Source organism: Sturnira hondurensis, unplaced genomic scaffold (genome assembly GCF_014824575.4).
Source record: "Sturnira hondurensis isolate 20B ecotype Veracruz unplaced genomic scaffold, ASM1482457v3 Scaffold0022566, whole genome shotgun sequence".
Lineage (NCBI taxonomy): Eukaryota > Metazoa > Chordata > Mammalia > Chiroptera > Phyllostomidae > Sturnira > Sturnira hondurensis.
The window spans coordinates 6814035-6841885 of record NW_028095197.1 but is presented as its reverse complement, the minus strand read 5'-3'; the positions used below and the strand labels follow the sequence as shown (position 1 = coordinate 6841885).

The following is a 27851-nucleotide window of genomic DNA, read 5'->3' as shown; positions in this document are numbered from 1 at the left end:
AACTCAAACTAAACTAATTCCAACCTTGGAGAGGTCTTTATAGTTACAGCTTAAAATCAATAGATAGCCATGGCTACATTGAACGGAGCTATTTATTTTTACACTTCTAATTTACTGGAAGGTACTGCAGACACGTTTGTTCCCTCGAGGATTTTAAATGTTCCTCTTAAAAAACTTAAGAACTCAGACTATTTCCAAGAACTTGGTATTTATAGCAATACAAAAGTTTAAAAATCAATGTGAGTGATACAATTTCTTCAAAACTTTTTAAAGCAGAAATCACTTCAAACATTTAAGTTAAAATGTATATAATAAAAGTTTACTTTAAAAATCACATGAACTTCTCCTCTGCTAAAGATAGTAAATTATTGACTTTTTAGTCAACTTTATATGGGATTAATTTTTTAAAGTTTTTTTTAATTTGCAACTTAAAATACATCACTAATGCTCCTCAAAGTGTTATTATTATAGCACTAGCACAGGAAATAAATGAAATTATAATAGGGTCATGATTAAGTAATCACAGTTGTCCAGCAGAGTACGTAGTCACTTAAGTTGATGTGCCATTATTACTACTGGCCTGCACTTAGTGCTTGCAAATACCAAAGGGAAGGAGGGCCAAATTTTTTTTCTATTATGTTTTTGCTCTTACAGTGGGAAAATATAAATAACTACAATCAAATAAATAACATATGCAAATATTTAATTTATTAAATGGTCCCTAAGGAGTAGGGACCAACTTTGGCAGGACTTCTGGCACATTTCTTTTTAGAATCAGATTTTAGAGTGAGAATTCTATATGATGGTTGATATATAAAAAAATCTCATTGAAAGTATATTCAGTAATGATAGTAAACTGAGACAGAATGATGTCTAGCAGGTAGACCACCATCTGAGTCTCAGGATAAATATTCACCAATTTGGTAAGGTGGGCAAAAAAAATGAGATCATCCTAAGGTATAGTGAATGTCCTGTTTTTTTTTAAAAACTAAAATCCATTGCTTCTTGGCCTTCTGACAAAAATCAAGTGTAGTATCTGTTCTTATCATTTTAACACTTGATACATCCTCTATCCGAGGATATTATATTAAATGGATTTTTGGAGCTGGGAGATGGAATAGGAGGCTGCTCCATCCACTCCATGCATGGGCCCAGTATTGCAGTACTTCTGGGAATGGCATACCAAGAAAATAAAGAAATAAAATATTTTAAAAATAAATAAAAACTCAGCTCCAACCAATGAAATAACTGGTTCAGGCAAGGATCATCAGTGGCTGCTAAAGTCAATGAGTTAAAGGTTGTTGGGGAAACAGAATATTTACACAATCTCAGGTATCACCCCAGATATACTTCATTACAAAGGGGAAAGGTAACTTTACATTGGAAATATCTGGTATACACAGATTTCTAAACCAAGAGAACAAACTAAACATCAACAATGAGACAAAGTAATCTTATGTGAAGCAAACATGCACATAGTGTTTTTGCCAAAAATGTATAATATGATTCTATACATGAAGAAGCAACTGAAAACAAAATTAAGGGACATTCTCAAAACTAGCCTGAATTCTTCAAAAAAATGTAGTGTTTTAAAAGACCAAAAAAGAAAAGTAAGGACATTTCGTTAGATTATAGGAGACTACACAACCAGGAATATCAAATGTAATGCACCATGAACATTGGCTAAATCCAAAGGGTAATCAAAACATTTAACATCTGTGATTTCCCTTTTTTGATTGTGGTGAAGGGTGAATCAAAATCTCTGGGCTGGGCAGAGACACAAACAGGCTTTTTTCAGCCACCCGCCCCAGTGGGCATGCTGTCACCAGCTGAGAGTCATTAGTCATAAAAATATTACTGATGGAAATACAAAAATGTGAGTGTGTGGAAAAGAGAAAGAAAAGAGTGAGAATCTCACAAAATGCCTGTAGCCTGGCCTGTCCCATTGTCCTGCTGCTGCACGTCCACTACCACGTCCACTACTGCCTCCAGTTCAAGTGCCCAGACCTGCAATGTTGGCTGTATCCTGGGATCTGTTGTGCACTAGGAAAAGAAAGTGCTTCATTTCCAATACCCACCTGAGAGCCCGCCGCTCTGGGTAATCGAGGTCATAATCATAACTTTGCACAGAGTCAATGCAAGAGTCCCGGCAACTGCCGTGAAGTAGCAGCTGTTGTGGCAATCGCACAGGCACAGGAAACTGGTGCATAGAAGCGTTGGGCTGCGAGGTCGAATGGTACGGCGGTGGGATGCTGTTGCTGGTCTCACTGCGGTAGTCACTATCTCGGTCATCCACGGCACTATCAGGATCTTCAAAAGCTGTGGAACAAGCACAGTCAATCAAAGCACCCTGGCTTTATGTAGTTCTTTGGAATTTTTCTACTTCTAACTTGGAGAACCACAAGCCTTGAGAACAAGAGCAAGCTGAACTGCACATGAGTCCAGTGACTTCCAAGCCATGTGCAGAACTGTCTCAGTGCCCACAAGTCTCCCTCCTTATCAAAAGAGATAGAACACTTGGTTTAATTTTAGTGCTGATTCTTGAAGAAGTTCCAACTTGCATTTTCACAATGCAGAATTCTTTTGAATTATACTTTTCTAACTATAATACCCATAATGAAAACCTGCTTTTAAATGTCAAAAATAGATTCTGGTCTCTGCTATCATTAAAAGAGAGCAAAGGGGAAAAAACAGCTTTTCCATACCTTAAAAAAAAGAAAATTTTGTTTAAAATTGACTTGGTGATTTCAGACTTTAAAATACATAGCTGAACCAAACAGACAGGTCCAACATCAGAAGCTGGTCCAGTATATCAAGAAGGTCAAAGCCAAGGCTTAAAAGTCAGCCAAAAGCTCCAGAGGCAGCTGAGAAGGACAGCAGTTTTACTGTCTTGCTGCAGCATTGGGTTTTTTAAACAATTCCCATCAAGCACTCACACTCGGGGTTCGGAATTCCTTTTGAAAGCATGGGCTAAAGGAGAAGAGGAAAACACAGGCACTGCCAGTGGGATCGTGCTAACAACGCAGCCAAGTTTATCTAACAGCAGTGACTACAGTTTCATAGAAGTACTTTTGTTTTTCAGGCCAGAACTAAATGATGAACACAGTTAGACAACCTCCTCCAAGCAAAAGTGAAAATGTACAACACTGCTTGGAAAGGAAGCTCAACCTAATAGTGCTTTATATTGGGCTGGCCAAAAAGTCTATTAAGTCTTTTCCATAAAATAAAACACATGTTTTTCATTTTCACCAATAACTATACTGATATGGATATTTTGAGTATGTTGGCTATCTCCCTCTAGTAGCTTCTAGTGGGTAGAGGCCAGGGGTGCTGCTAAACATCTTCTAATCCATGAGACAGCCCCACAGCAAAAGATTATTTGGCCAAAATGTCCAAATAATTGCGTAGTACTAAGAAACTTCGCAAACTACTTTTGATGCATTCAATCAGTCACAGCACCTTCTCCATATACTGCACAATTTTTTTTTGCTTTTCAGTTGTGTTTTTATCTTTCTTGAAAACATAAAACATAATATGCCTAAAATGTTGTGTATCTTCTTCCATCTTCAATATTAAAATAGCTACACAAAAAATTCACCAATTTTGATAAGTTTTTTTAAAATGCATGCTGATATGACAGCTGTCACAATACAATCTAATAAAATTGTTTTGAACAAAGTTAAAGACAACTAAGCACTACCAAAGCCACTGTATGGAAAAAGCTCAACAAATTTTTTGGACAATGCAATAGATTATTTTACAGGGAAGCCATTTCTGACACTATCCCCATATGTGTCTAATTAACAAATTCCCATATGTCCTTTCTTGCCAAGTTCCCATTTGGCTCACAATGAGGAAAAAAAACATGTATCATCCCAAAATTTGCATATATTTAGCAAATGATGGACTCCTCATATTAGTAATTTTTCAAAACCCCCCTTGGTAGTAGTGTGGGAAATGGAAGCCTCTTGGAAGATGGTAAGATTAGGCTCTTACAATTTCTCATGAAGGAGATAAGAACCTGCATCCATTCCTCAGAAATAGAAAAAAGTTAATAAACTAGGGGTGGGGGTGCGGAATCCAGACAGTAATGATAAAAGTTGGGGACAAAAAGAAGGTAGCAGGAGAATAACCTTTTGGCTTCTACGTTATACAACCTAGTATATAACTCCACCAAAATAGACAGGGAGTACAAACATATGGGTTTTACACGCAAGCAAGAAAATTTGAACATTGGATCCCAGACAACACTGTGGATACAGCAGGATGCAAGGGTAAGCTTTTCCCACTTGAGCTCAAGAAAACATGTGAACGTAAAAGAAGAAGATCGTGATCAGAACCCCAGGGAAAATATAAGTATGAGAGAGTGACTAACCTTCAAAATGGGCGGGAATAAGATTAGTCAAAAACTAGGGGATGCAAAGCATTCTGCTTACAAAACATTCTGATCACACATTAGGAGAAAGACTTTGGAGGCATTGGTTTTAACCCCTGATGCATCTGTTGTTCCAAAGACTAGAAAGGCTCAAGGGATGAAAACCAGTATGCCTTTCAGATTTTATTCTCCCTGAACCCACAGAAACAGTAAGTGTGGAAAAATTCAGTACTGTATTATTCATGCATACAGATAAGGTGGGAGATGCAACAAAGGAGACAAAACAAAAAGTCTACTTAAATTTAGGCAGGAGAAATATTAGCACATAACCCATAAAACCAAGACTGAGTCCCCAAAGAGAGAGCAGTGATACACAATCCTACTGATTATGAGGCCAGGCGAGGGTAGCTCAGCCAGAGGTAGAAATCCACGATCCAGAGCCAGAAACTGCGTGGATGGGACCTTCTTTAGCTTATTACTGCATCTGACCTATTACTTCTAAATGATGCTTTGCTTTTTAATTTTGCTAGGCTAAGGGGAAGAATATCCCAAAATTTTCCTAAAGGCTAATAGTATTTCTACACTAAAGAAATAAAGTACAAATATTAAGAAACCAAGTGTCTATGGAAAGAAAAGCTTGGAAGTAGAAGAAAAGAGAATATGAAAAGTAGGAGGAAACAGGAGGGAGGAAGGAAACATATGGAAGTGAAATGAGATGAGAGAGAAAGAGAAAAAAAGAATATGAATGGGAATGATAGAAAATAAACCTGTAAAAGTAAACTGGGGAAAGAATTTAACCTGGGGCAAATATGGGCACAGGCACCGAGGAGGCACTTGAACAAACATGAATGAGATACTGGACAAGGAGGATCTCCCATCTGCGGTGGCCTGGACTGAGTCCCTGTCTCCAAATCCAGAGTACAGACAGAACTTTACCAGAGAAAAAAGGAAAAAGAATTCAAACTTTTCTTTTAGAGCTTAGGTATTTTTTCCTTTTTGTTTGTTTGCTTTGATTTTTTTTTACTTTATTTTTATTGTTTACACTATTACAGATGTCCCCCCCCCCACTTTGTCCACCCTTGTTCCCCCTTCCTTCTGGCCATCACCACACTGTTGTCTGTATCTATGGGTCATGCACACATGTTCATGCACACATGTTCTTCACCTTCTTTCATCCAGTTCCTCCCTTACCCCCCTCTCCTTTGTCAATTGGTTAAAACTTTAAGTTATCTGAGCTCTCTTAGGCTGCATTTGAGCAGTTCCCTAGTGAAAATATTCAGCATTCAAATCACAGAAAATACATACTCCATGAGAAATTCCAGTGACAGGACAAAACTTGGACCCTCTTAGGACCTACTGGACACCGAATCAGTGGGACTCAACCAAACCCCCTTGCCAGCTGGAAAATACAGCCAGTAATGTCAGCCTAGGGCTATATATCTTGCTGGAAAGACCTGGCTACCCACTCTCCAAGCTCTTAAACAAAGCTGGCCTCCAGCCTACCTGAGTTGCTTTAAGGAAAGTCCTCGGGTTCTTGTTCAACACACAAAACCAATGACTTTTCCCAGAATGAAACACCTCCTCTTAGTCACTGCACTCCTTAGTGACTAAAGCAAAGGAACCAAACCAATGGAAAGGGTTTCCTACACTGGGGGCTGAGGGTACTACTTGTCCCTGGGAAAGAAAAGTCAGGAGATCCTAATCAGGACTACAACTGGGACTTTTGATTGAAATGTATTACTATCATACACACACAGTCTTCAAGAAACCAGCCTGAAAGGATGTAACATTTCATTGCAGATAACTATCTACTGAGATTTAAAGAGGGGAGGGGAAGGGGACGAAATTGTATATGCTTATATGCATGAATATCCAGCTTCATAGTTCAGAGAGAATATGTTAAAGGGTAAGATCAAGAAAATTATAAGGAATTCACATTCTTACGTACTCTGCTGCTCTCCCCAGCCCAAATAAGTCCAGTGACCTAAGAACACCGCAAGTGGTAGAAAAGAAAAAGAGTGATAGAGACAACTTTAGGAAGAATTCAAAGATCACTTCCCCATCCCACCAACTATTATATACCTTACCTTATTTGAGCCTATCCTACTTGTATTCCATTAATTTTACATAACATGTAGAGAGCACCTGCCTACTACCAAGCATAATACAAATCTACATATAAAGTACCTTTGCACTGTGCTAGTCACTATAAAGAGAATAACAACAACCAAAAACAACAAAAAAAAACCCACTGCTTCTGTACTCTTTGAAACTTCTTCCTTGCCTAGAACATCATTTAGAAGCTAATATGCCCTTCTTTACTCAAAATGAGAAAAAAAATACAACCTGCCTCCACAAAACCCTTCCTTGTCTCTCAGTTCATTAAACCTGAGCCTACCACAGTACACCATGAAAATCCCAGCACTGATACAGTGGGGGAGTGAGTCCCCTGTCTGGAAGCGATGGTGGCCAATTTTGCTGCTCTCTACTGAAACCTAGAAGGCCAGTGAATGGTCTTACTTTCTCTTTTTTGAATAAGTAGTAAAACACTGTAGCTGCTGGTTGCACAGAGATGGCCATTTTTTCTCAATTACCCATACATTTTTAATAAAATCTATTAAGACCAGAAGCTCTGAAGGACAGAATAAAATATTTTCTACTCATTTTTCAAAATAAAAGGTTCAAAATTAATTAACTGCAAACCCTATCCTAAACTCAAACTGAATTTGAGGCAACAAAAATGACAAAGAAATCACTAACAAATAGGACTTTATCCTAACAAACAATGAAAAATTTGGCTTCCTCTGGGTATTGAAGTCAAAGCTAAATTCTTCTGGCCCTGCCCTGTACTGGATATATAATCTTGCAAGAGGTAGAGATGTTTCCTATTTCTAATATGAGAATAATGATAGCATGAATCTCACTGCTTACTGTAAGGATTATAAGAGAAAAATTAGTTTTGTTATGTTGCCAGATTTTTGCTTGCCTTACAGGTGCCCAATAAATGGGTGGTGGGAAGATCAGCACACCATGGCAGCCTTGTTGTCTGCAGAGAGGTCGCCAATGTCTGGGTTAGAACCCTCAGAGTTCTGAGAGTATGGTTCCCTCAGAGTTCTGAGAGTATGGTTCCCTTGAACGCTTGCCTTAAGTCTCAAAATTCTGGAAGCGTCAAATGATGCCAACACAGGCTAACGTCACTACCTGAGCTAACTTTCAATGGGGATATGGGACTACTAGTCATGGGCTGTTAAATTTAACCATATGCTGAGAAGTCAGTTTTATTCCTATGTACTTACCTTCTTCCTCCTACCACCTATGTCTTCTCAGAAAGGACACATTGGTTTACTGAGCCATTTATTATTTTTTTCACATTTCTTAATTGTTCAAGTACAATTTTCTGCATTTCCCCCCACCCCAGCCCAACCGCCCAGCCCTCCCCACCTCCATTCAGCCCCCACCCCCACCCCATTACTGTCCATGTGTCCTCACTGTGCCATTTTTTAATTTTAATAATTTATTTAACTTTCTAACCATGGATGGAGAGGAGGTTTAGCAGAGAATTCTCCCAGGCCATAGCACAGTTGCCATAGCAACGGCTATGGGTAATTACTTCATTTCTTTTTAAAAGAAAACTGAAAAATAACCACATAGAACTTCAGATTATGTCTTTCAACCTAGATTGCTTCAGGCAAGTGACAATGCTGTTTCTCAGTTGAAACTTGGGGACCACAGAAGCCTCTCCTTGCAAGACTCTGCCTCATCTCTGAATGTTCCATAGCTCTGCATAGCAGTTTCTCATGCATAGTAGCTATTCAATAAATGTTTATAGCGTGAGTAAATCACATATGATCTGACTCTATCTATGGGATTCATCCCTAAAACATGAAAATAACAATAGTTATGCTCTGTGATCAATCAGTTCCCCTTTGTCACCTCAGTCACTTAACACTGTAAGAGAAATAATTTCAGGTTAATGAAGGAAGTTTCCTTCTCCACACCAAAAATACACTGAAACAGTTCACTAGCCAATAGAAATATTAATGAAGACAGTTAGGTTTTGCTAGGCACAAGTACCAAGAAAGGGAAGGGGGGAAATGTTCCAGGGAAATGAAATTATACATGCAAAGTCACGTTTAGTGAACTGAAAATAATTCTAGCATATCTGAATGAGAAGCTTCAGGGTTATAAAAGAACCAGATCAAAACAGGTCTAAGTAATGTTAAGCAATTTAGTAATCTTAGGTATTTGGAATTATCTGGAGGGTAATATAAAGCTAACATAGTTTTTAAGAAGGGGAACAACAGGATCAGATTTGTCATTCTAGAAGGACAGTGGTACAGAGTGGCCAGGAGTTGGTAGGGTAGGGGGACTGGAGACTGGTGTCAGGGAAGCTGGTAAGGAGGCTGCACTGACCTGATGATGGCTTGAACTAGGGAAGTAGCAGAGTGAGTGAAGTGGATACATTCCTGAGATATTTTGAAGGTAAAATCACTACAGTTTAACAAGGCTTTGAATGTAGGAAGTGAGAATAAAGACTATATAATATTGCCTAAGTTTTTTAGAAATATATTTTATTGATTATGCTATTAGAATTGTCCCATTGCTTTCTTCCCTTTATTTCCCTCTGCTGTGCATCCCCACTCCCACCAGCATTCCCCCAACTTAGTTCACATCTATGGGTCATACATATCAGTTCATTGGCTTCTCCATTTCCTATACTATTCTTAACAGCACCCTGTATATTTTGTACCTACCATTTATGCTTCTTATTCCCTGTATCTTTTCCCCCATTCTTTCCCCTCCTCGTCTCTGCCTATAACCCTCCATATGATCTTCATTTTTGTAATTTTGTTCCTGTTATAGTTGTTTATTTTATTCTCGTTTTTCTTTTTTTAGGTTCAGTTGTTGATAATTGTGAGTTTGTTGTCATTTGGCTGTTCATAGTTTTGATCATCTTCTTTTTCTTAGATAAGTCCCTTTAACATTTTATATAATAAGGGCGTGGTGATGATGAACTCCGTTAACTTGACCTTATCTGGGAAGCACTTTATCTGCCCTCCCATTCTAAATGATAGCTTTGCTGGATAGAGTAATCTTGGATGTAGGTTTTTGCTTTTCATGACTTTGAATACGTTTTTAAAATTTTATTTTATATATATTTTATTGATTTTACCATTACAGTTGTTCTATTCCCCCCTTTCATTCTCTTCCCCGCACACACTCCCTCCCCCACCATTCTCCCCCCCTTAGTTTATAACCATGTGTTTTGAGTTCTTTAGATTCTATATTTCCCCTACTATTCTTGCCCTCCCCCCTATCTATTTTCTACCTACTGTCTATGCTATTTTCTGTACCTTCCCCCCCTTCTCCTCCTCCCACTCCCCTATTGCTAACCCTCCATGTGTTCTTCATTTCTATGGTTCCACTCCTGATCTAGGTGTCTTCTTGGTTTGCTTTTGTTTTAGGTGTGGTTGTTAATAACTGAGTTTGCTGTCCTTTCACTGTTCATATTTTCCATCTTCTTTTTCTTATATAAGTCCTTTTAGCATTTCATATAATAAGGACTTGGTGATGATGAACTCATTAAACTTGACCTTATCTGAGAAGCACTTTATCTGTCCTTCCATTCTAAATGAAAGTTTTGCTGGATAAAGCAATCTTGGCTGTAGGTCTTTGGATTTCATGACTTGGAATACTTCTTTCCAGCCCCTTCTTGCCTGTAAGGTCTCTTTTGAGAAATCCGCTGACAGTCTGATGGGTACTCCTTTGTAGGTGACTGTCCCCTTATCCCTTGATGCTTCTAGGATTCTCTCCTTCATTTTGGTCTTGGCTAATGTAATTATGATGTGCCTTGGTGTGTTCCTTCTTGGGTCCAACTTCTTTGGCACTCTCTGAGCTTCCTGGATTTCCTGGAAGTCTATTTCCTTTGCCAGACTGGGGAAGTTCTCCTTTATTATTTGTTCAAATACGTTTTCCACTCGTGGCTGTTTCTTTCCCCCTTCTGGTACCCCTATAATCCGGATGTTGGAACGTTTAAAGATGTCCTGGAGGTTCCTAAGCCTCTCCTCATTTTTTTGAATTCTCATTTCTTCATTCCTTTCTGGTGGGATGTTTTGTTCTTCCTTCTGGTCCATTCCATTGATTTGAGTCCCAGTTTTCTTTCCATCACTATTGGTTTCCTGTGCATCTCCCTTCATTTCAATTAGTTTAGCCTTCATATGTTCCTCTAATTTGTGACTATAATCAACCAGTTCTGTGAGCATCCTGATGACCAGTGTTTTGAACTGTGCATCTGAGAGGCTGGCAATCTCCTGGTTGCTTAGAGTTATGGGCTTTGGGGCTTTGAGTTCTTCTTGTACCATCTTTTGGGCTGTTCATGCCTGTTACATAGCAGGATCGGAGCCCTAGGTGTTCACCAGAGCAGGGCAACTCAGTCACTGGGTTGTGACGCTGTATGTGGGGGCGGGGTCAAAGAGGAGCAATGGCAGTCCTGTCTGCCGCCTCCCAACACTGCCGCCGCAGGTGCCAAAGCTGCCACCGTCACCAGGGCCCGCACATTTCGTCCCACTGCACTTGTGCTACCGCCGTCAGCCCTCCACCACTGGGTTCGCCCCCTGGGGCCTGCGTGGTCCGTCTCACTGTGTGATAATGTGCGACCGCGGTCAGTCTGCCCCACACCCTGACTGGGTCCGGGCTGCCTGCGTGCCTAGGTTGGGGTATCTTTCCTGCCCGACCCTGCTCCACCGCTGGCTCTGCCCCTCTTACCATCCCGGTTGAACGGGTTCATTGTTGTCGGACTTCCTTATAATTCAATTTTCTGTTCTTTGGCTGTATCTTTGTTCTCCAAACCTTTGTTGTATTCAAACTTGGTTGCGGTAGAAGGCACAGTGTTTCCACCTATGCCTCCATCTTGGCGGAAGTCCCTGAATACTTCTTTCCTGTCCCTTCTTGCTTATAAGGTTTGAGAAATAAACTTATAGACTTATAGGAACTCCTTTATAGGTAACTGTCTCCTTTTCTCTTGCTACTTTTGAGATTCTCTTCTTATCTTTAATATTGGATTATATAATTATAATGTGCCTTGGTGTGTGCTTCCTTGTGTCCAACTTCTTTGGGACTCTGAGCTTCCTGGACTTCCTGGAAGTCTATTTCCTTTGCCAGACTGGGGAAGTTCTCCTTCACTATTTTTTTTAAATACCTTTTCAATTTGTTGCTCTTCCTCTTCTGGCACCCTTATGATTCAGATATTGGAACATTTAAAGTTGTCCTGGAGGTTCCTAAGCCACTTCTCATTTTATATGAATTCCTGTTTCTTCATTCTGTTCTGGTTAAATGTTTATTTTTTCCTTCTGCTCCAAACCATTGAGTCCCAGTTTCCTTCCTTTCACTGTTGCTTCCCTGTATATAGTTCTTTATCTCACTTTGCATAGCCTTTACTTCTTCCTCTGTTTTGCGATCACACTCAACCATTTCTGTGAGCATCCTGATTACCACTGTTTTGAATGCTGCATCTGATAAGTTGGTTATCTCCTCATCTGTTAGTTTTATTTTTGGAGTTTTGATCTGTTCTTTAAATTGGGCCATATTTTTTTGTATCAGTATGCCTTACTATACTATGTTTAGTAAGGGGCTGAGCCTTAGGTATTCGCCAGGGCACGGCAACCCATGTCGTTATGTTATGGCGCTATATGTGCAAAAGGGGTTGAAGAGGGAACAATGCCACTTGCTTGGTTCTTGGCTGCCTTTCAGTCACTTCCTCTACTACTCACAAGTGAATTGGTCCCTTCTAGTGCTGATTCCAGGGTGGGTGGTTTTGTGTACGTTCTAGGACCCTGTGAGTCTTTCCAATGAACTCTCCTGTGAGGCTGAGAGTTTCCCCTGCCACTGCAACCCTCACAGGTTTTTACATCCAGAGGTTTTGAGGCTTTATTTTCCCATGCCGGAACCCTGGGTTGTGCAGTCTGTCTGGCTCCCCAGTTGCTCCTCCTAGTTTATCTGCACACACATATGAGACCACCTAGTCTGCCAGCCACCACCTCACCTGCCCCGGTCCTCCAGCCACCACCTTGCTATGCATCCTCTCAGCCCCCTCTACTAGTCTGGATGAATATTTCTTCTTTAACTCCTTGGTTATTGGACTTCTACACAATTAGATTTTCTGGCAGTTCTGGTTATTTTTTGTTTTTAAATGTCTTGTTGTCCTTCTTTCCATTGTGTGAGGAGGCAAAGTGTATCTACCTATGCCTCCATATTGACGGAAGTCCATATTGCCTTAATTTTTTTAGCTTGAGCTAAAGGGTAGATAAAATGGCATTCATTAAGAAGAGAAATACAAAAGAGGGGTAGGTTGAGGAAGAGGACAAATTAATTATTAGATATATTCACTTTGAAGTATTTATTAGACATTCAAAAGAATAAGTCTGGTAGACAGATGACTACATGGGTGTGGAGCTGAGGAAAACCATGTGGAGCATAAGACTTGGAAGTTTTCAGAATACAAGCTCCCATGAGGAGGGGGATTTTTCCATTTTATTCATTGCTGTATTCTCAGTGTCTAAACAATGCTCAGCACAAAGTAGGTCAACAACTATATAAAGAAATGGGTAAAAATTAAAATGTAAATAAATAAAAATAATGAGGCAGGATAAAGGGGGGGAAAGCTATATAAACAGAAGGAGAGGGAGAAGTTAAGGAACAGCCACATTTATAAAGCAGACAGAAATAGAAATAACACAAAAAACTGACAATACAAAGTGTTGATAAGGCTATGGAGCAATTGGAAATCTCAGACATTGTTGGCAAGAAGGGAGAGTGGTAAGCCACTCAGGAAAACAATCTGGGTATTTCTTATAAAGTTATACACACGCTATACAACCTAGCAGTCCCCCTTCTATACATTTACAGAAGAAAAATAAAAACATGTTCACACAAAATCCTATAAAGAATGTTTGTAATTGTTGAATTCATATTCACTGAAAATTGAAAATGTAAGTATCCTCCAAATGGTAAATAGACAAAACAAACTGTTGTATAGCCATGCAGTAAAGTACTACTCAGGAATAAAAGGGAATGAACTACTGATGCACACAGATGAATCTCAAATGCATTATTATAAGTGAAATAAGCTATACTCAAAAACCTATATAATACAGAATTTCATTTATATGACTTTCTGAAAAAGACAATACTAGAGGGACATAATATAGATTAGTGGTTTTCATGGGCCAGGAGTGGGAGAGGCTAACTGTAAAGTGACATAGAGAACTTTTAGGATTGATAGAACTGTTCTATATCTTGAGTATGGTTGTGGTTACATGACTGTATGTGTTTGTTAAAACTCGCAGGACTGGCTATGACTGGTGTGGCTCAGTAGTTTGGGTGTTGTCCCACAAACTGAAAGGTCACTGGTTCAATTCCTGGTCAGGGCCTATGCCTGGATTGCAGGCCAGATCCCTGGTTGGGTATGTGCAAGAGGCAACCAACTGATGTTTCTCTCAACATCAATATTTTTCTCCGTCTCTTTCTCCCTCCCCTCCCCTCTCTCTAAAAATAAAATCTTTAAATTTTTTTTAATTTTTATTTTTTCCACGAAATAAATTTTATTTTTTATTGTTCAAATACAATTGTCTCCATTTTTCCCTCATCATTCCCCTTGCAAATAAAATCTTTTTAAAAGCTCATAAGACTGTACACTAAAAAGGAGAATTTTACTATCTGTAAATTATACCTTAATAAATCTGACTTTACCCAGCCAAGATGGAGGCATAGGTGGAAATACTCTGCCTCCTCGCACAACCAAAATTAAGGACAACAAAGATTTAGAAGCAAAAACACAACCAGAAAGGACAGAAAATTGAACTGTACGAAAGTCCAACAACCATTCAACCAGACTAGTAAGAGGGGCAGAGTCGGCGGCTGGTGGAGAGGGGTCGCAGCAGGAAAAGGCAGTGGCTGCCAGACCTGGGAGTGCAGGCAGCATGGGGCTGACCATGGTCACACATTCACATGCAGATAAACTGGGCAAAAATGGGCAACGAGACAGACCACGCAACCCAGGGCCCCAAAGCTGGGAAATAAAACCTAAAAGCACCAATTAAAAAGGTGCTCAGAGAGACTGCTAGCCTCACAGAAAAATTCATTGGAGAGACCCACAGGGTCCTAGAAGGTACATAAGCCCACCCACCTGGGAACCAGCATCAGAAGGGCTCAATTTGCTTGTGGGAAGCAGCAAAGGGGACTGAAATCTGAGAGAGAGCAAGGGGCAAGCACCATTGTTCCCTTTCTGATCCCACCCCCACAGACAGCATCACAACCCAGAGACTGGGTTGTCCCGCCCTGGTGAACACCTAAGGCTCCACCCCTCATATGTAACAGGTGCGACAAGACAAAAATATTATGGCTCCAACAGAACAAATCAAAGCCCCCGAGCCAATACTTTTAAGCAGCCAAGAGATAGCCAACCTGTAAGATGCAGAGTTCAAACCACTGGTGATCAGGATGCTCACAGAATTGGTTGACTTTATTCACAAATTAGGAGAAAAAATGAAGGCTACACTAAGTGAAATGAAGGACAATGCACAGGAACCAACAGTGATGGAAAGAAAACTGGGACTCAGATCAATGGAGTGGACCAAAGGGAAAAAAGAAACAACCAAACAGAAAAGAATGAAGAAACAAGAATTCAAAAAATGAGGAGAGGCTTAAGAACCTCCAGGATATCTTTAAACATTCCAACATCCGGATTATAGAAGTGCCAGAAGGAAAACAGGAACAGCAACAAGTGGAAAACTTATTTGAACAAATAATAAAGGAGAACTTCCCCAGTCTGACAAAGGAAATAGACTTCTAGGAAATCCAGGAAGCTCAGAGAGTCCCAAAGAAGTTGGACCCGAGAAGGAACACACAAAGACACATCATAATTACATTAGCCAAGATTAAAATGAAGGAGAGAATCCTAGAAGCATCAAGGGATAAGGGGACAGTCACCTACAAAGGAGTACCCATCAGACTGTCAGTGGATTTCTCAAAAGAGACCTTCCAGGCAAGAAGGGGCTGGAAAGAAGTGTTCCAAGTCATGAAATCCAAAGACCTATAGCCAAGATTGCTTTATCCAGCAAAGCTTTCATTTAGAATGGAAGGGCAGATAAAGTGCTTCTCAGATAAGGTCAAGTTTAATGAGTTCATCATCACCAAGCCCTTATTATGTGAAATGTTAAAGGAACTTATCTAAAGAAAAGAAGATAAAAAATATGAACAGTGAAAGGACAAGAAACACAGTTATTAACAAAGACACTTAAAACAAAAGCAAAAAAGGGGACAGCTAGATCAGGAACAGAGCCACAGAAATGGAGATCACATGGAGGGTTAGCAATAGGGGAGTGGGAGGAGGAGAGAAGGGGAGAAGGTACAGAGAATAAGTAGCATAGACAGTGGGGAGAAAATAGGGGGAGGATAAGAATAGTGTGGAAGATGTAGAAGCTAAAGAACTTATGACACATAGACATGAACTAAAGGGAGGGTGGGGTGGGAGGGGGTGTGCAGGGTGGAGGGGAATGAAGGAGGGAAAAGGGGACAACTATAATGACATAATCAATAAAATACATTATAAAAAAAGAAAAAATAAATCTGACATTAAAATAAGAAAAAGAAAGATTCCATAAAGGTGCCTTTGAGGACAGAACGGAAGAAAAGATGGCAGTCTGGTCCCTGAAGTCAGGAAAAACAAGGTTTCAAAGAGGGAATTGTCAACATGTGTTAAAGTTCTACAGAGTAGTGAAAACAACACTGAAAAAAAAGCCCGCTGGATTTAGAAACAGAGAGGCTACTAATAACTTTAATGATGGGAATTTTAATGAGCTAACACTAGAGCACATACTGCTCAGAAGCAAATGAAAGCACATGCAATGGAATAATGAGATATCAAGAGATTCCACAATTCATACAGGAAAATGTTGAATGTAAGCAAGGTGGTTTGCACTGCCTAACACAGGATGCCAAACAGGAAGTAAGCAGGGAAAAGACAATGGCCAAATGAGTGACAGAAGATACTCAGTACACTAAGAGTTTATTAGAAAACCAGCAACATTCTCAAATTGGGCATTAGCACACATCAAATGAGTGCCACACTATTTTAATGAGCATGCTAGTATTTCCCACCTCCCTGGAACCTCAAACCTCAAAGCCAGCTCACCCATTTAAGAAATCACTAACCAATTACCTTCTAACTCAGTGGCACCTGATACTAAGTCAGGCAGTGTAGAGAACTAGGGTCTCCATTGGCAATGACACTGTATTTACAATGTAATGCATTTCCACCAGATATGTTAGCATACCAAGTATACCCGAAGTCCAAAACCACTGAACTCCAGACACTGTGAAACCAGAAAACACAGGACCATTCCCAAAATTCCTAACTACTTTATCTCCCATGTCCAATCTGTAAAAAACTTAATCGTTAATTCCACTGAAGTCTCCTTATTGTTCCTTCTTCCGTCCTTATCAAGGAATTTATTACCTCATGCCTGAATTATTACAGATTTTTGGCTGGACTTACAACCTTCTAATCTCTGTCCTATTCAATCTACTTAGCAGATTGGCAACTATACTAATTTTCCTAAGTCCATTTTGTAATCACATCATTACCATTTCAATAATTTACAAGAGTTAACCTTTTTTTTCCACTTGATTTTCTTTTTTTTATTGTTGTTCAGTTACAGTTGTCCCAACTTTTCCTCATTGTTCACCCCTACCCTGCCCCTACCAACCCCCACAATCAAAAGAGTGTGTTTATCCTCCTGGTGTTTAAAATCCTCTATAACATGATACCAAATAAATAACAAACCTTACTGTTAACCAGTCCCCCAAACCAAACCTTTGATACTGACAAAAAAGTATTCCCACAATTCCTATGCTTGCCACACTCAGAGAGAGGAGTGAGTTCCATTTCCCCTACCTATGCCCCAACTTCTGAAGCTGGAATGTTGTACGCTTCTACCTTGTTGGTGTATTGCAAATGGTTTGAGCTTTGGAACCAGATAAGCCTAGGTTCAAAGCCATCACTTACTAGCTGTTTGACATTAGGCTGGTTAACTTTACTTTTGTCCGTCATCTATAAAAAGTAAAGAGAACACTACTTACCTCTCGGATTTGCATAAATATTGAAAATCATGTATGTTGCATTTAACTACCCTATGCCAAACAAATGGTAATTACTCAATAATGTTGAACAGCCTCCCTTACATAGTTGGTACTTATTCTTAAGTTCCACTTAATTCTCCTTAACAATGCTCAACAACTCCAGTACAGTATCTCTGTTAACAATCAAAATAAATGTCATCTGCCTATTTCTTAAAAAGTTAAACATATACCTACTCGTATGATTCACTCATTCCACTCCTAGATATTTAACCAAGAAAAATAAAAAATATAATTATAAAAATGTTCATATTTTTCATAATAACCAGAAACAACCCAAATGCCTATCAACAGGGGAATGAACAAAACATGGTATAGCCAAATAATAGAATATGACTCAGTAATAAAAAGAAATGAATTACTAATACACTCAACAAAATAGATTATTCTGAAGAAACTTATGTTGAATAAAGGAAGCTAGACACAAAAGAGGACATCTGCATGGTTCTATTTTTATAAAACTCTAGGAAACCAAATTTAATCTTTAGTGATAGAAAGCCTATCAGTGGATGCCAGGAGCCAGGGGTGAGGAGATGGATGAATTGCAAAGGGCACCCAGAAACATTTAGACGTAATAGAAATGCTCTGTATCTTAATTACGGTGGTAGTTTTCCTGGTATGTACATTTGTCGGTCAATGACTGGATCAAAAAACTATGGTACATTTACACAATGGAATTCTATGCTGCAGAAAGGAAGAAGGAACTACTGCCCTTTGCAACATCATGGATGGAACTGGAAAGCATTATACTGAGCGAAATAAGCCAGGAGGTGAAAGACAAATACCATATGATATCACTGTTAACAGGGATCTAAACAAAACAAACAAGCAAGCAAAATATGACCAATGACACTCAAATACAGAACAGGCTGACAGGGTCCAGAGGGGAGAGGGGAGAGAATCATAGGGGAAAAGGGGATGGACTCACATGAACAAGTATAAAGGACACATGGACAATAACTAAGGGTGGGGGGTGGAAAGGGGAGGGAGGCAGGGAGCATGGGGTGGGGGGCGGGCAGGGTTGGGAATATAAGACAGAAAGCTGTACTTGAACAAGAATTAAATAAAAAATTATTTTAAAAAAAACAATCAAACTGTACACTTTAAAAGGGTGAGTCTTTTGTATGTACATCTCGATAAAGTTGACTTGTAGAAAAAACAAAAGTGCTTTAGAAGTTATTATTTTATTGTTTGCCGTTGTTCAATCCATTCCAACAGTAGCCTAGGTTGTAAGTTCCTTGAGTGTAAGATCCAAATCTTTACTTCCTTACTTCTCCCAATGCTCAGCACAGAAATTCTATACTGAATGAGGATAATGAATCAATAAAACAGGTTCTTCTTTAAATTTATTAAGAATTACTTGAGACTCTTGTTTAAAATGTAGATTCTTAGATCCTATCCCCAGAGATTCGAATTCAAAATGCCTGGGGTAGCTTAGGAATCTGCATTTGTTGTTGCTGTTATTGTTGGAATCTGCCTTTTCAATAAGCAACTCTGGGATTCTCATGCCTATGAATCCTGAATGACATGTAGAAAAACACAGCTATAGAATTGCCTATATGAAAAAAGCCAGTCTTTCAGACAGAAGCATAGTGGCTCCTGCACTGACAGAGGACGAAGGTAGCCAGATACACTATTCTACGGAACTCAAAGTAGTTCAGTGTAATCATATGGACAAGCGAAAAAATTCTAGCAGGTCCAGGACCCAATTAAAAATGAATCTTTTTTCTTAAAAGGCAAAGCTTCTGTACCTATCCCTGTTGACTAGGTTATAGCATCATACCTACAGGCTACATCTGCCTATTACTTCTTGTTTTATTGGAAAATGTAAGAAATCAGAAATAGTCACATTAAAAAATAAGGTCTATAATTATCAAACAAAACACCCCTAGGCAACTGTTACATCACCAATTGCTGGTCAACTTTTCTATAAAATTGACCAGCAATTTTATAGTAAAACCACAATAAAATGACAGCATATTTGAGCCCCAGACTTCAAGTGAACAGCTACCTGTCTAGGCCATGACAGGACTCACCTATTACTAAAATGTAATAATTACCAGGTAGTTCACAAAGGACAACAAAGTCAAACATTAGGAACTAGTCTCTTCCCCCTTGCAAGACAGTAGATAAGTACCATAGAACCTCCCTTCCATGAAAAATAGTAAAGAGCCCATAATTAGGAAAAGCACTTCAAATCTAACATAGGAAAATGACAAAAAGAGAAGACAATATTGACCAGCCTTCCCTGTGAGAATATAGATAGAAAAATCAAAATAAAATATGTACAAGCAAATTGAACCTAGCATTATATTACAAGAATAATTCACCACCCTGACTGGTGTGGCTCAGTAGCTTGGGCATCATCCCACAAATCGCTGGTTCGATTCCCGGTCAGAGCACATGCCCGAGTTTTGGGCCAAGTCCTTAGCTGGGGTTGTGCGAGAGGCAACCAATTGATGCTTCTCTCCCTATCTTTTTCCCTCCCTTTCCCTATCTCTAAAAATAATAAATAAAATATTTTTAATAAAGAGTAATTTATCATAACTAAGTAGGGGATATTATAGGAAGGCAAAGATAATTTATTAATAGAAATTAATATAGTCATCCATTAATAAGCCAAAGGAAATTATCTATAAACAATTGGTTGAATACTATTAAGACTTTTGAAATGGTCAACATCCATTCCTTATTTTTAGTACAAAAGCTATACTGACGTATAAGGTGCAGAAAAGTGCACAAATTGTAAGTGTACAGCTCAATGAATAGAGTAAACCCACACGTGTAACCGGCACACAAATTCAATTAACAGAGAAATACTGGCACCCCAGGAGACCTCTTGCTCTCCCTTTTCAGGCACTCAACTATAAATAGCTGTTTAGTTGAAATAGCTGTTTCCTCTGCTTATCCCATTTTGAACCCCCCAAAACCACATTGCTAATTCCCTCACCTCCTTCAAGTCTTTACTCAGAGGTCATCTTCTCACTGTGGCTTATTCACTAGCCACCTTATTTAAATTTTTAACTTAATTTTAATTCTAGCATTTCCAATTGCCTTTCACCATCTATTCTTTTATTGGTCCACCCTCTAACATCCTATTTCCTTTATTAATTATGCTTATTGTAGATCTCCTCCCACCTAAGATATTTGTCTGTTTTGCTTCTTAATACATCCCAAGCACCTAGAATAGAACCTGGAACGTGTCAAAAAGCTTGTACATGAAAAAAATTAAAGGCTGGAGGGAGAAAGTGGGGAGGGAAAGAGGGGTAGTATGGCTGGATGTGAGAAAACAAGCATCAGTAGCAGGAATACATAAATAGGTACAACCTCTCTACAGTATAATTTGACAATATCTAACAAAATTTAAATGTGTATATTCCTTATCCCAGTAATTCCACTCATCAGAAGTGCATTAATTCAACTAATACTCATTGAGCAAAAGTACTAGAAATACATAGATAAGCCTTTCCCTACTCAAGAAATGTACGACCTACAAAAGAAAACAAATATTAATCAAATAATTACAGGTATTACAAGTTATGAAGGAAGGTACACTGTTGCAGACTGCTCTGCCCGGTTTTAGGAATTGTATCTCTACCCCCTGTGGCTAAGGGCGAGGGACAACCTTTGGAAGGCCAGCTGCAGGAGACAAAGCTTGTCTCTGGCAGCAAAGGCTGCCTCAGTTGCCTCTCCCTACCCCCAAAGCTTGGTCGGAAGTCAATGACGGTAAGACCCCTCACAGCAGGGGGCAACCTAAGCCAGCCAGACTCAATCACTTGGGAGGCCTTCATGGGAGGACTGGGGGGGGGGGGCGCTGCAACAAAGAAAGAGCAATGGACTCTCACCCCCACCCCCCTTTGAGATAGCCAGAGTCCCCAGTTCTCTAGGAGAAGTGCTTCCTGGCTCTAATTCCCTGAAGCCTGAATACCTGCCGGGGAGAGGTGCAGCTCCTTGCCTTGCTGGAGCATGTCCTGGGGAAAAATCTGGCATCACAAAGACTTCCTTATAAACTTGTGAAATCTGCTCTGCTAAGAGTGCTTTCATTCATACGTTAAGGATTCCAGCCAGAAACCCTAAAACTCTGTTCCCAACAGACTCTGACTCATAGTAAGCCCTTAGATTTCTTTGAAATGTTATCTACTGTTTGATTCTTGCCACCCTGTATTCCTGTGTATTACAACCCAATACAAGGTCCTAGAGGAGGGGGCTCGAGGCCTTTTTCTTCTTGGAGAAACTGGCCGCTGCTGGCCTTTTTCCTAAGATACTGGCCACCAGCCCACGGCCTTTTCCCTCGGGGAAAATGGCCACTTCTCCTCCCTAAGGAGATCACATCATGTCTCAGTCATATTTACTCACCTCATCGGTGGCACTTGGGGGGACTTGTGAGGAAAGTTGCCCCCACAGTACATAAAGGTATATAAAAGAATATATAATGGAGGACAGAAGATCTACTTGTACACTTATAAAAATGTATTTTACAAAGTTTCTCACTATGGCACTTTTAGTAGCTAAAATTTGGGAACAAACCAAATATCCACCAATGTAAGTGTTTTAAATTATAATATATTCCACTCTGGCTGGTGTGGTTAAGTGGATTGAGCACTGGCCTGTAAACTGAAAGGCCGCTGGTTTGATCCCAGTTAGGGCACATGACTGGTTTGTAGGCCGTGTCCCCAGTTGGGGGCACGTGAGAGGCAACCAATCAATGTATGTCTCACACATTGATGTTTCCCTCCCTCTCTTTCTCCCTCCCTTCCCCTCTCTCTAAAAGTAAAATAAAATAAATAAAATATAAACAAATTATAAGACATTCCAACTATGGAATATACCAAATTTGAATCTGATCAATCTTATAGGCCCAACCACCAATTTACAGGAAAAGGACAGAAGGACAGAAGGACACCAATTTACAGAGGACGGAAAAGTGTTAAACTTAACTATACCATAGAAATGTATGGAACAATTTAGAATATGAGAAACTATAAGACAAACAAAATCAAGTAGTCAAATGACTTGATTATTACCATAAAAAACTGCAAGGAAAAAAATTAAGAGGTAGAGGAGGAACCCATAGAATAAAAAATATATAATATATATAAAAAAAAGAAAACAAGCAACAGTAAACTCTAATGTTTAATGATTCACACTAAAAGCAAGGAAGAAAAAGCAACTGCGTCAACATAAAAGTCAGGATAGTAATTACTTTCAAGGATGAGAAGATTGTATTGAGAAGAGGCATGTGGAGGGCTTTCTGGGTTGTCTATCTCATTAATTCATTAAAATAAATGTTTGTTTTACGAGGCTGTCTATATATCTGTGTTATATCCTACAGTAGACTTTTTAGATGCATCAAACTGCTCACATCACTACAACCACCATCATCTGACTGTTCACTCGTCTGCATACAGTCTTCAAAGGCTCCACACTGCCTTCAAGACAAAACACAAATAGCTTGCTATGTGTCTCTCTGGCCTCATCTCTAACCCTTCCCCACTCTTACTTCATTTCCTTAAGCCATCTAGAATTTTCAGCATGCTTCAGTCACAATTTTTCATCTTACTGTCCTAGTACCATAAACTCTTTTCTCCTTCTTTACCTAACTGCCTCCTGTTCATGCTTCAAAATTCAATTTATGGCACAGGTTTGTGGGTAGGAAGAAATGAATAGGTAGAACACAAGGGAATTTTAGAGCAGCAAAACTATTCTATATGCTACTATTAGGGTGAATAGGTATCATTATAGATGTCAAAACTGATAGAATGTACAACAAAAGAATGCACCATAATGTAAACCTATTAGACTTTAGCCCTTTGGACTTCAGTCGATTTAAATTTTTTTTCCAATTCAGATATCATTTTCTTTGGGATACCTTTTCTAACCATCCCAAAGTTGAATTAAGTTTTCTTCTTCTATACTTCTCTACCATTCATTCACTTATCAAATGGTACCAGTTACATGTTTCTTCCTCTCTGGACTTGAGCTCACTAAGGTCAAGGACTTTCATCTTCATACTTCCAGTGCCTAGCTCAGTTCTTGGTTTGAGGAAGAAGTATTCAATAATTGTTTGTATAATAAATAATTCTATCAATTCTATCCATACTTCTATCAATTATGTTTTATCAATCAATTCATTTCTTACCACTATGTACCAATGAAATGGATCATAGTAAGCCATGCTTTTATGGGAATAACATACAGATAGATAGATAGATAGACAGATATCTCTATCTCTATCTCTATCTCGATATAGATATAGATATAGATATAGATATCAGTGATAGGTGTGTGTGTGTGTAGCACTGTGCCCAGGATAGGCACCTAACTGTTTAATCAAATGAAATTCTGACAAATTAATATGACATTTTTAACATGCATAATTGTGTGTCATAGTAATTGAAACAGAAATGATGAGTTGATGTAATGACTGCAATTAGCCACCTCAAATTCTTTCTGGAAGAGGACAGGATAGAAATAAATAAATGAGTGAGTCAGAGACTATAATTAAACATTTTTATTTTTATCAGCCAAACCATACTGTTTACAGTTTCTTACTATTTTTGTTAGTTTGCCAGCACCTAGAATCAGCATCAGTACCAACTGCTTCCACTGATAGTACATGTACAGTGTAAAACTCATCACCCACTCTTACTGACAGATATCTTAGATGCATTGACTGCCCTACTAATAAAATAAGACTCCCTGTACACTCAGAGTTTTCCTGTATCTAAGAGTCCTAGTGCTGGAATAGCCAAAGCAAAAGCTATGGATTGACTAGTCCTTTACTACCAATACCAAGAAAGGAGACTATTCCAGCCAATATTAGCTTCCTTAGCTTGGAGTGAGGGAGTGAAGGGGTTATCTTTCGAATCCTCCCTTCATACTTTCATTTATTCTACTATGAATATCTATATTTTCTGTAAGTACATTCCAAATTGGCATTTTCAAAAGTCATCTCTGAACACATGTCTTCTGGAAAGCCTTCCTAAACAAACTACATTCTTACCATTTGCTTCTTCCTCTAACACCTCAACAATTCTTTCTCTGTTTCCATGGTATTACACTACTACCAAAAATGAGCTGAAACGAATTTCCCACAATTAAAACATAAGCAGAAAGACAAGATGATAAACCTGAGAAAACAGTTTGAATAGGATACCAAACAAAAAAGGATCCAGTTACTAAGAACCAAAATAGGAAGTCAGGGAATAAAAGGACCAGGATGGTAGAATCTCCAGAAAGGAGTTTCTGAATGAATTGTGGAACAGGAACCCTCTTAATGTATGGCTGTTTTCACTGTGCTCTCTGTGATATGATTTCTAGGAAAGCTGGCTATACCAAAATCCAAGGGAGAAGAAAGCACTCTCATGCCTTGCTAGTGGGGTGAAAATAGTACAGCCTCTTTAGAGGACAATTTTTTCATATCTTCCAAAATGTTAAATGCATTGTTAAATGTACAATGATTTGACCCAATAATCCCACTACTAGCCCTTCATCTAATATGTATACATGTATAAAATTATATATGTTAAAGTGATATCAACTTTAGCACTGTAACAGCACATACTGAAAGCAACTTAAACATCTATTGATAGCAATCCAATCCTAGGTATGTACCCCAAATAATCAAAAACAAGTATTCAAACAAATGCTTATACACAACTGTTCATAGCAACGCTACTCACAATAACCAAAAGTTGGAAAAACCACAAATGTCCATCAACTCTAAATGAAAAAACAGAATGTGGTATATCCATACAATGGAATATTCAAACATATAAAGGAATAATATATTCTACAACTTGGATGAATCTTAAAAGCATCATGTTAATTGAAGAAGCCAGTCACAAAAGGTCACATATTATATGATCCCATTTATATCAAATATCCAGAAAAGATAAATCCATAGAGACAGAAAGTAGATTCGTGACTGCCAAGAGGTGAGGGAAGGAGAGGATGGGGAGTGAATGCTTAATGGGCATGAGGTCTCCTTCAGGGGTGATGAAAATGTTTTAGAATTATACAGAGATAATAGTTCCACAGAACTGTAAATGTACTAAATGTCACTGAATTATACTTTTTTATACTTTAAAAAGTATTAAAATATACTTGTTAAGTGGTTAATTTTATATGAATAAATTTCATCTCAATTTGCAAAATGTCCATTAATGAAAACTAGTTCCCTACATGTAATAGATATCATATGTATTGTTAAGTGGAAAAAAAGCAAGGCATGTAACACTGTACAAAGCATACTATCATTTGTTAGGAAGGTAAGTATATATATGAGTTTATGTTTGTGAATGTATAAACTCTTTCTAGAGAAATCCACAGTAAATAGCAATACTAGTTCCCTCTGGGCAGAAATTGAAAGAGTTCGTTTTTCATAGCTGTTAGGAACTGTCCTACCTGGTTTCAGAAGCTGTAACCCCCCATGGCTAAGGCTGAGTAAAAAGACCTTGGGACCATAAGCCATTACTAAGAAGACAAAGCTTATCCTCTGGCAGGGGCACAGACCTCTGCCCCCTTTACTTCACCCTGCTTGGCCCCAGGCAGATGACTGGTTAGCCAATGATGGGTAAGATTTCTCAAGGGAGGGACAACCTAAGACAGGCATGGTTGCAAAGGGGCCATCAGGGAAGGACTTAGGGGACTAGGGAAAAGGGGTGATGGACCTTCACCCCTCAGCTTTGTCATAGACTGAGTCCTCATTCTATCTGTAAACAGTCTCCTAATCTCTTGGCTACCTGCATCTCTCACCTGGGTCAGGCCTGAAATAATGCCAGAGGGTGGTGAAGCCCTGTGCCAGAAAGGGCAGTTCCCAGTGGTGGGGGTGCCTATCAGGCCTAAGAAAGAATGCATAAAATCCTGTGAAACCTGCTTTGCTAAAGATATCCTCAATTGAAATGATAAGGGTGAAAGCATAAAATGAGTTTGTTTCCTAAAGTTTTATGGTCCTTTGACATCACTCTATCTATCTGACCCTGACTCAGAATAAGCCCTTATAGTTATTTGAATATCTATTCCTTGATCATTACAGTCTGACATTGCAGATCATTGGAGAGGCTTATACCCTGTATTCCTATGCAAACTAAACCCAATGAAAGCCCATTGGGAAACAGGCAAGGCCCTTCTCCTCTGAGAGATTGGTGAGCTTCCTCCCCAAGCAGGTCATGTCTTGGTAGAATTATTCTTATCTGTGGTGCCAAGGGGAGCTCTTCAGGCCAAGTCCCCCCACACAGAGCATTCAGTGTATCTCTTTTTTTTATTTTTTCTTAAAGATTTTATTTATTTATCTTCAGAGGGGAAGGGAAGGAGAGGGGGAGAGAAATATCAATGTATGGTTGCCTCTCATGTGTCCCCCGCTGGGAACTGGCCTGCAACCCAGGCATGTGCCCTGACTGGGAATAGAACCGTGATCATGTGGTTCGCAGGCCCATGCTCAATCCACTGAGCTACACCAGCCAGGGCAATGTGTATCTCTTTTTTTAATCCTCACCCAAGGATATGATTTATTGATTTTAGAGAGAAAGGAAGGGTGGGGAGAAAGAGAAATGTGACAGAGAAACATTGATTGGCTGCCTCCCACACGTGCTCCAGCTGGGGATTAAACCTGCAACCTAGGTAGGTGCCCTAAATAGGAAAAAAACATTCACCCTGCTGGTGCATGAGATGATGCTCTAACCAACTGAGCACCCGGCCATGTCTCCCCTGTATCTTTTGATATAATAATAAACCTACTTGGCCATAAAAAAAATTTACCCTTCACAACAGTATGGATGGACCTAAAGAACACTATGCTAAGTGAAATAAGTTGGTCAGAGAAAGACAAATACCATATGATTTCACTCATGTGTGGAATCCAATGAACAAACTGAACTAAAAAGCAAAACAGAGACAGACTCACAGATAGTGAACAGATGATATATAGTGGGTGGGGAGGTTAGGGGGCAGAGGGATTAAGCAAAAAGGAAAAAGGACTCATGGATTTGGACAACAAAATAGTGATTCCTGGGGAGAAGGAGCTTTAAGGGGGCAAAATGATAATGGAAATAATTTAGAATAAAGATTAATTTTTTTAAAAGAGAAAGCAGTCCTGGCTGGTGTGGCTCAGTGGGTTGATGCTGGCCTGCAAACCAAAGGGTCACAGGTTCAATTCCCACTCAGGGCACATGCCTGGGTTGCAGGCCAGGTCCCCAGTAGGGGGCACAGGAAAAGCAACCACACATTGATGTTTCTCTCCCTCTCTTTCTCCTTTCCCTTCCCCTCTCTAAAAATTTGATAA

The 27851-nt window shown here is 39.2% G+C and overlaps 1 protein-coding gene and 1 non-coding gene across 17 annotated transcripts in view; one reads left to right on the top strand and one right to left on the bottom strand.

Moving 5' to 3' along the window:
• The window catches only part of UNC13B (unc-13 homolog B), a 219051-nt gene that overhangs the window by 100671 nt on the left and 90529 nt on the right, over positions 1-27851 (bottom strand). For 11 of the 16 annotated variants that reach the window (XM_037036045.1, XM_037036051.1, XM_037036049.1 and 8 more), the window contains exons 8-9: positions 6324-6359; positions 2079-2319 (exon numbers count right to left, since the gene is read on the bottom strand). In XM_037036045.1, coding sequence (XP_036891940.1) covers positions 2079-2319; positions 6324-6359 — 277 coding nt within the window. The remainder of the gene's footprint in view (positions 1-2078; positions 2320-6323; positions 6360-27851) is intronic. The other 5 variants (XM_037036048.1, XM_037036061.1, XM_037036056.1 and 2 more) reach the window with 1 other exon arrangement.
• On the top strand, positions 998-1186 carry LOC118979896 (U2 spliceosomal RNA). The gene has a single exon (XR_005065002.1). It is a non-coding gene; the product is annotated as a U2 spliceosomal RNA (small nuclear RNA).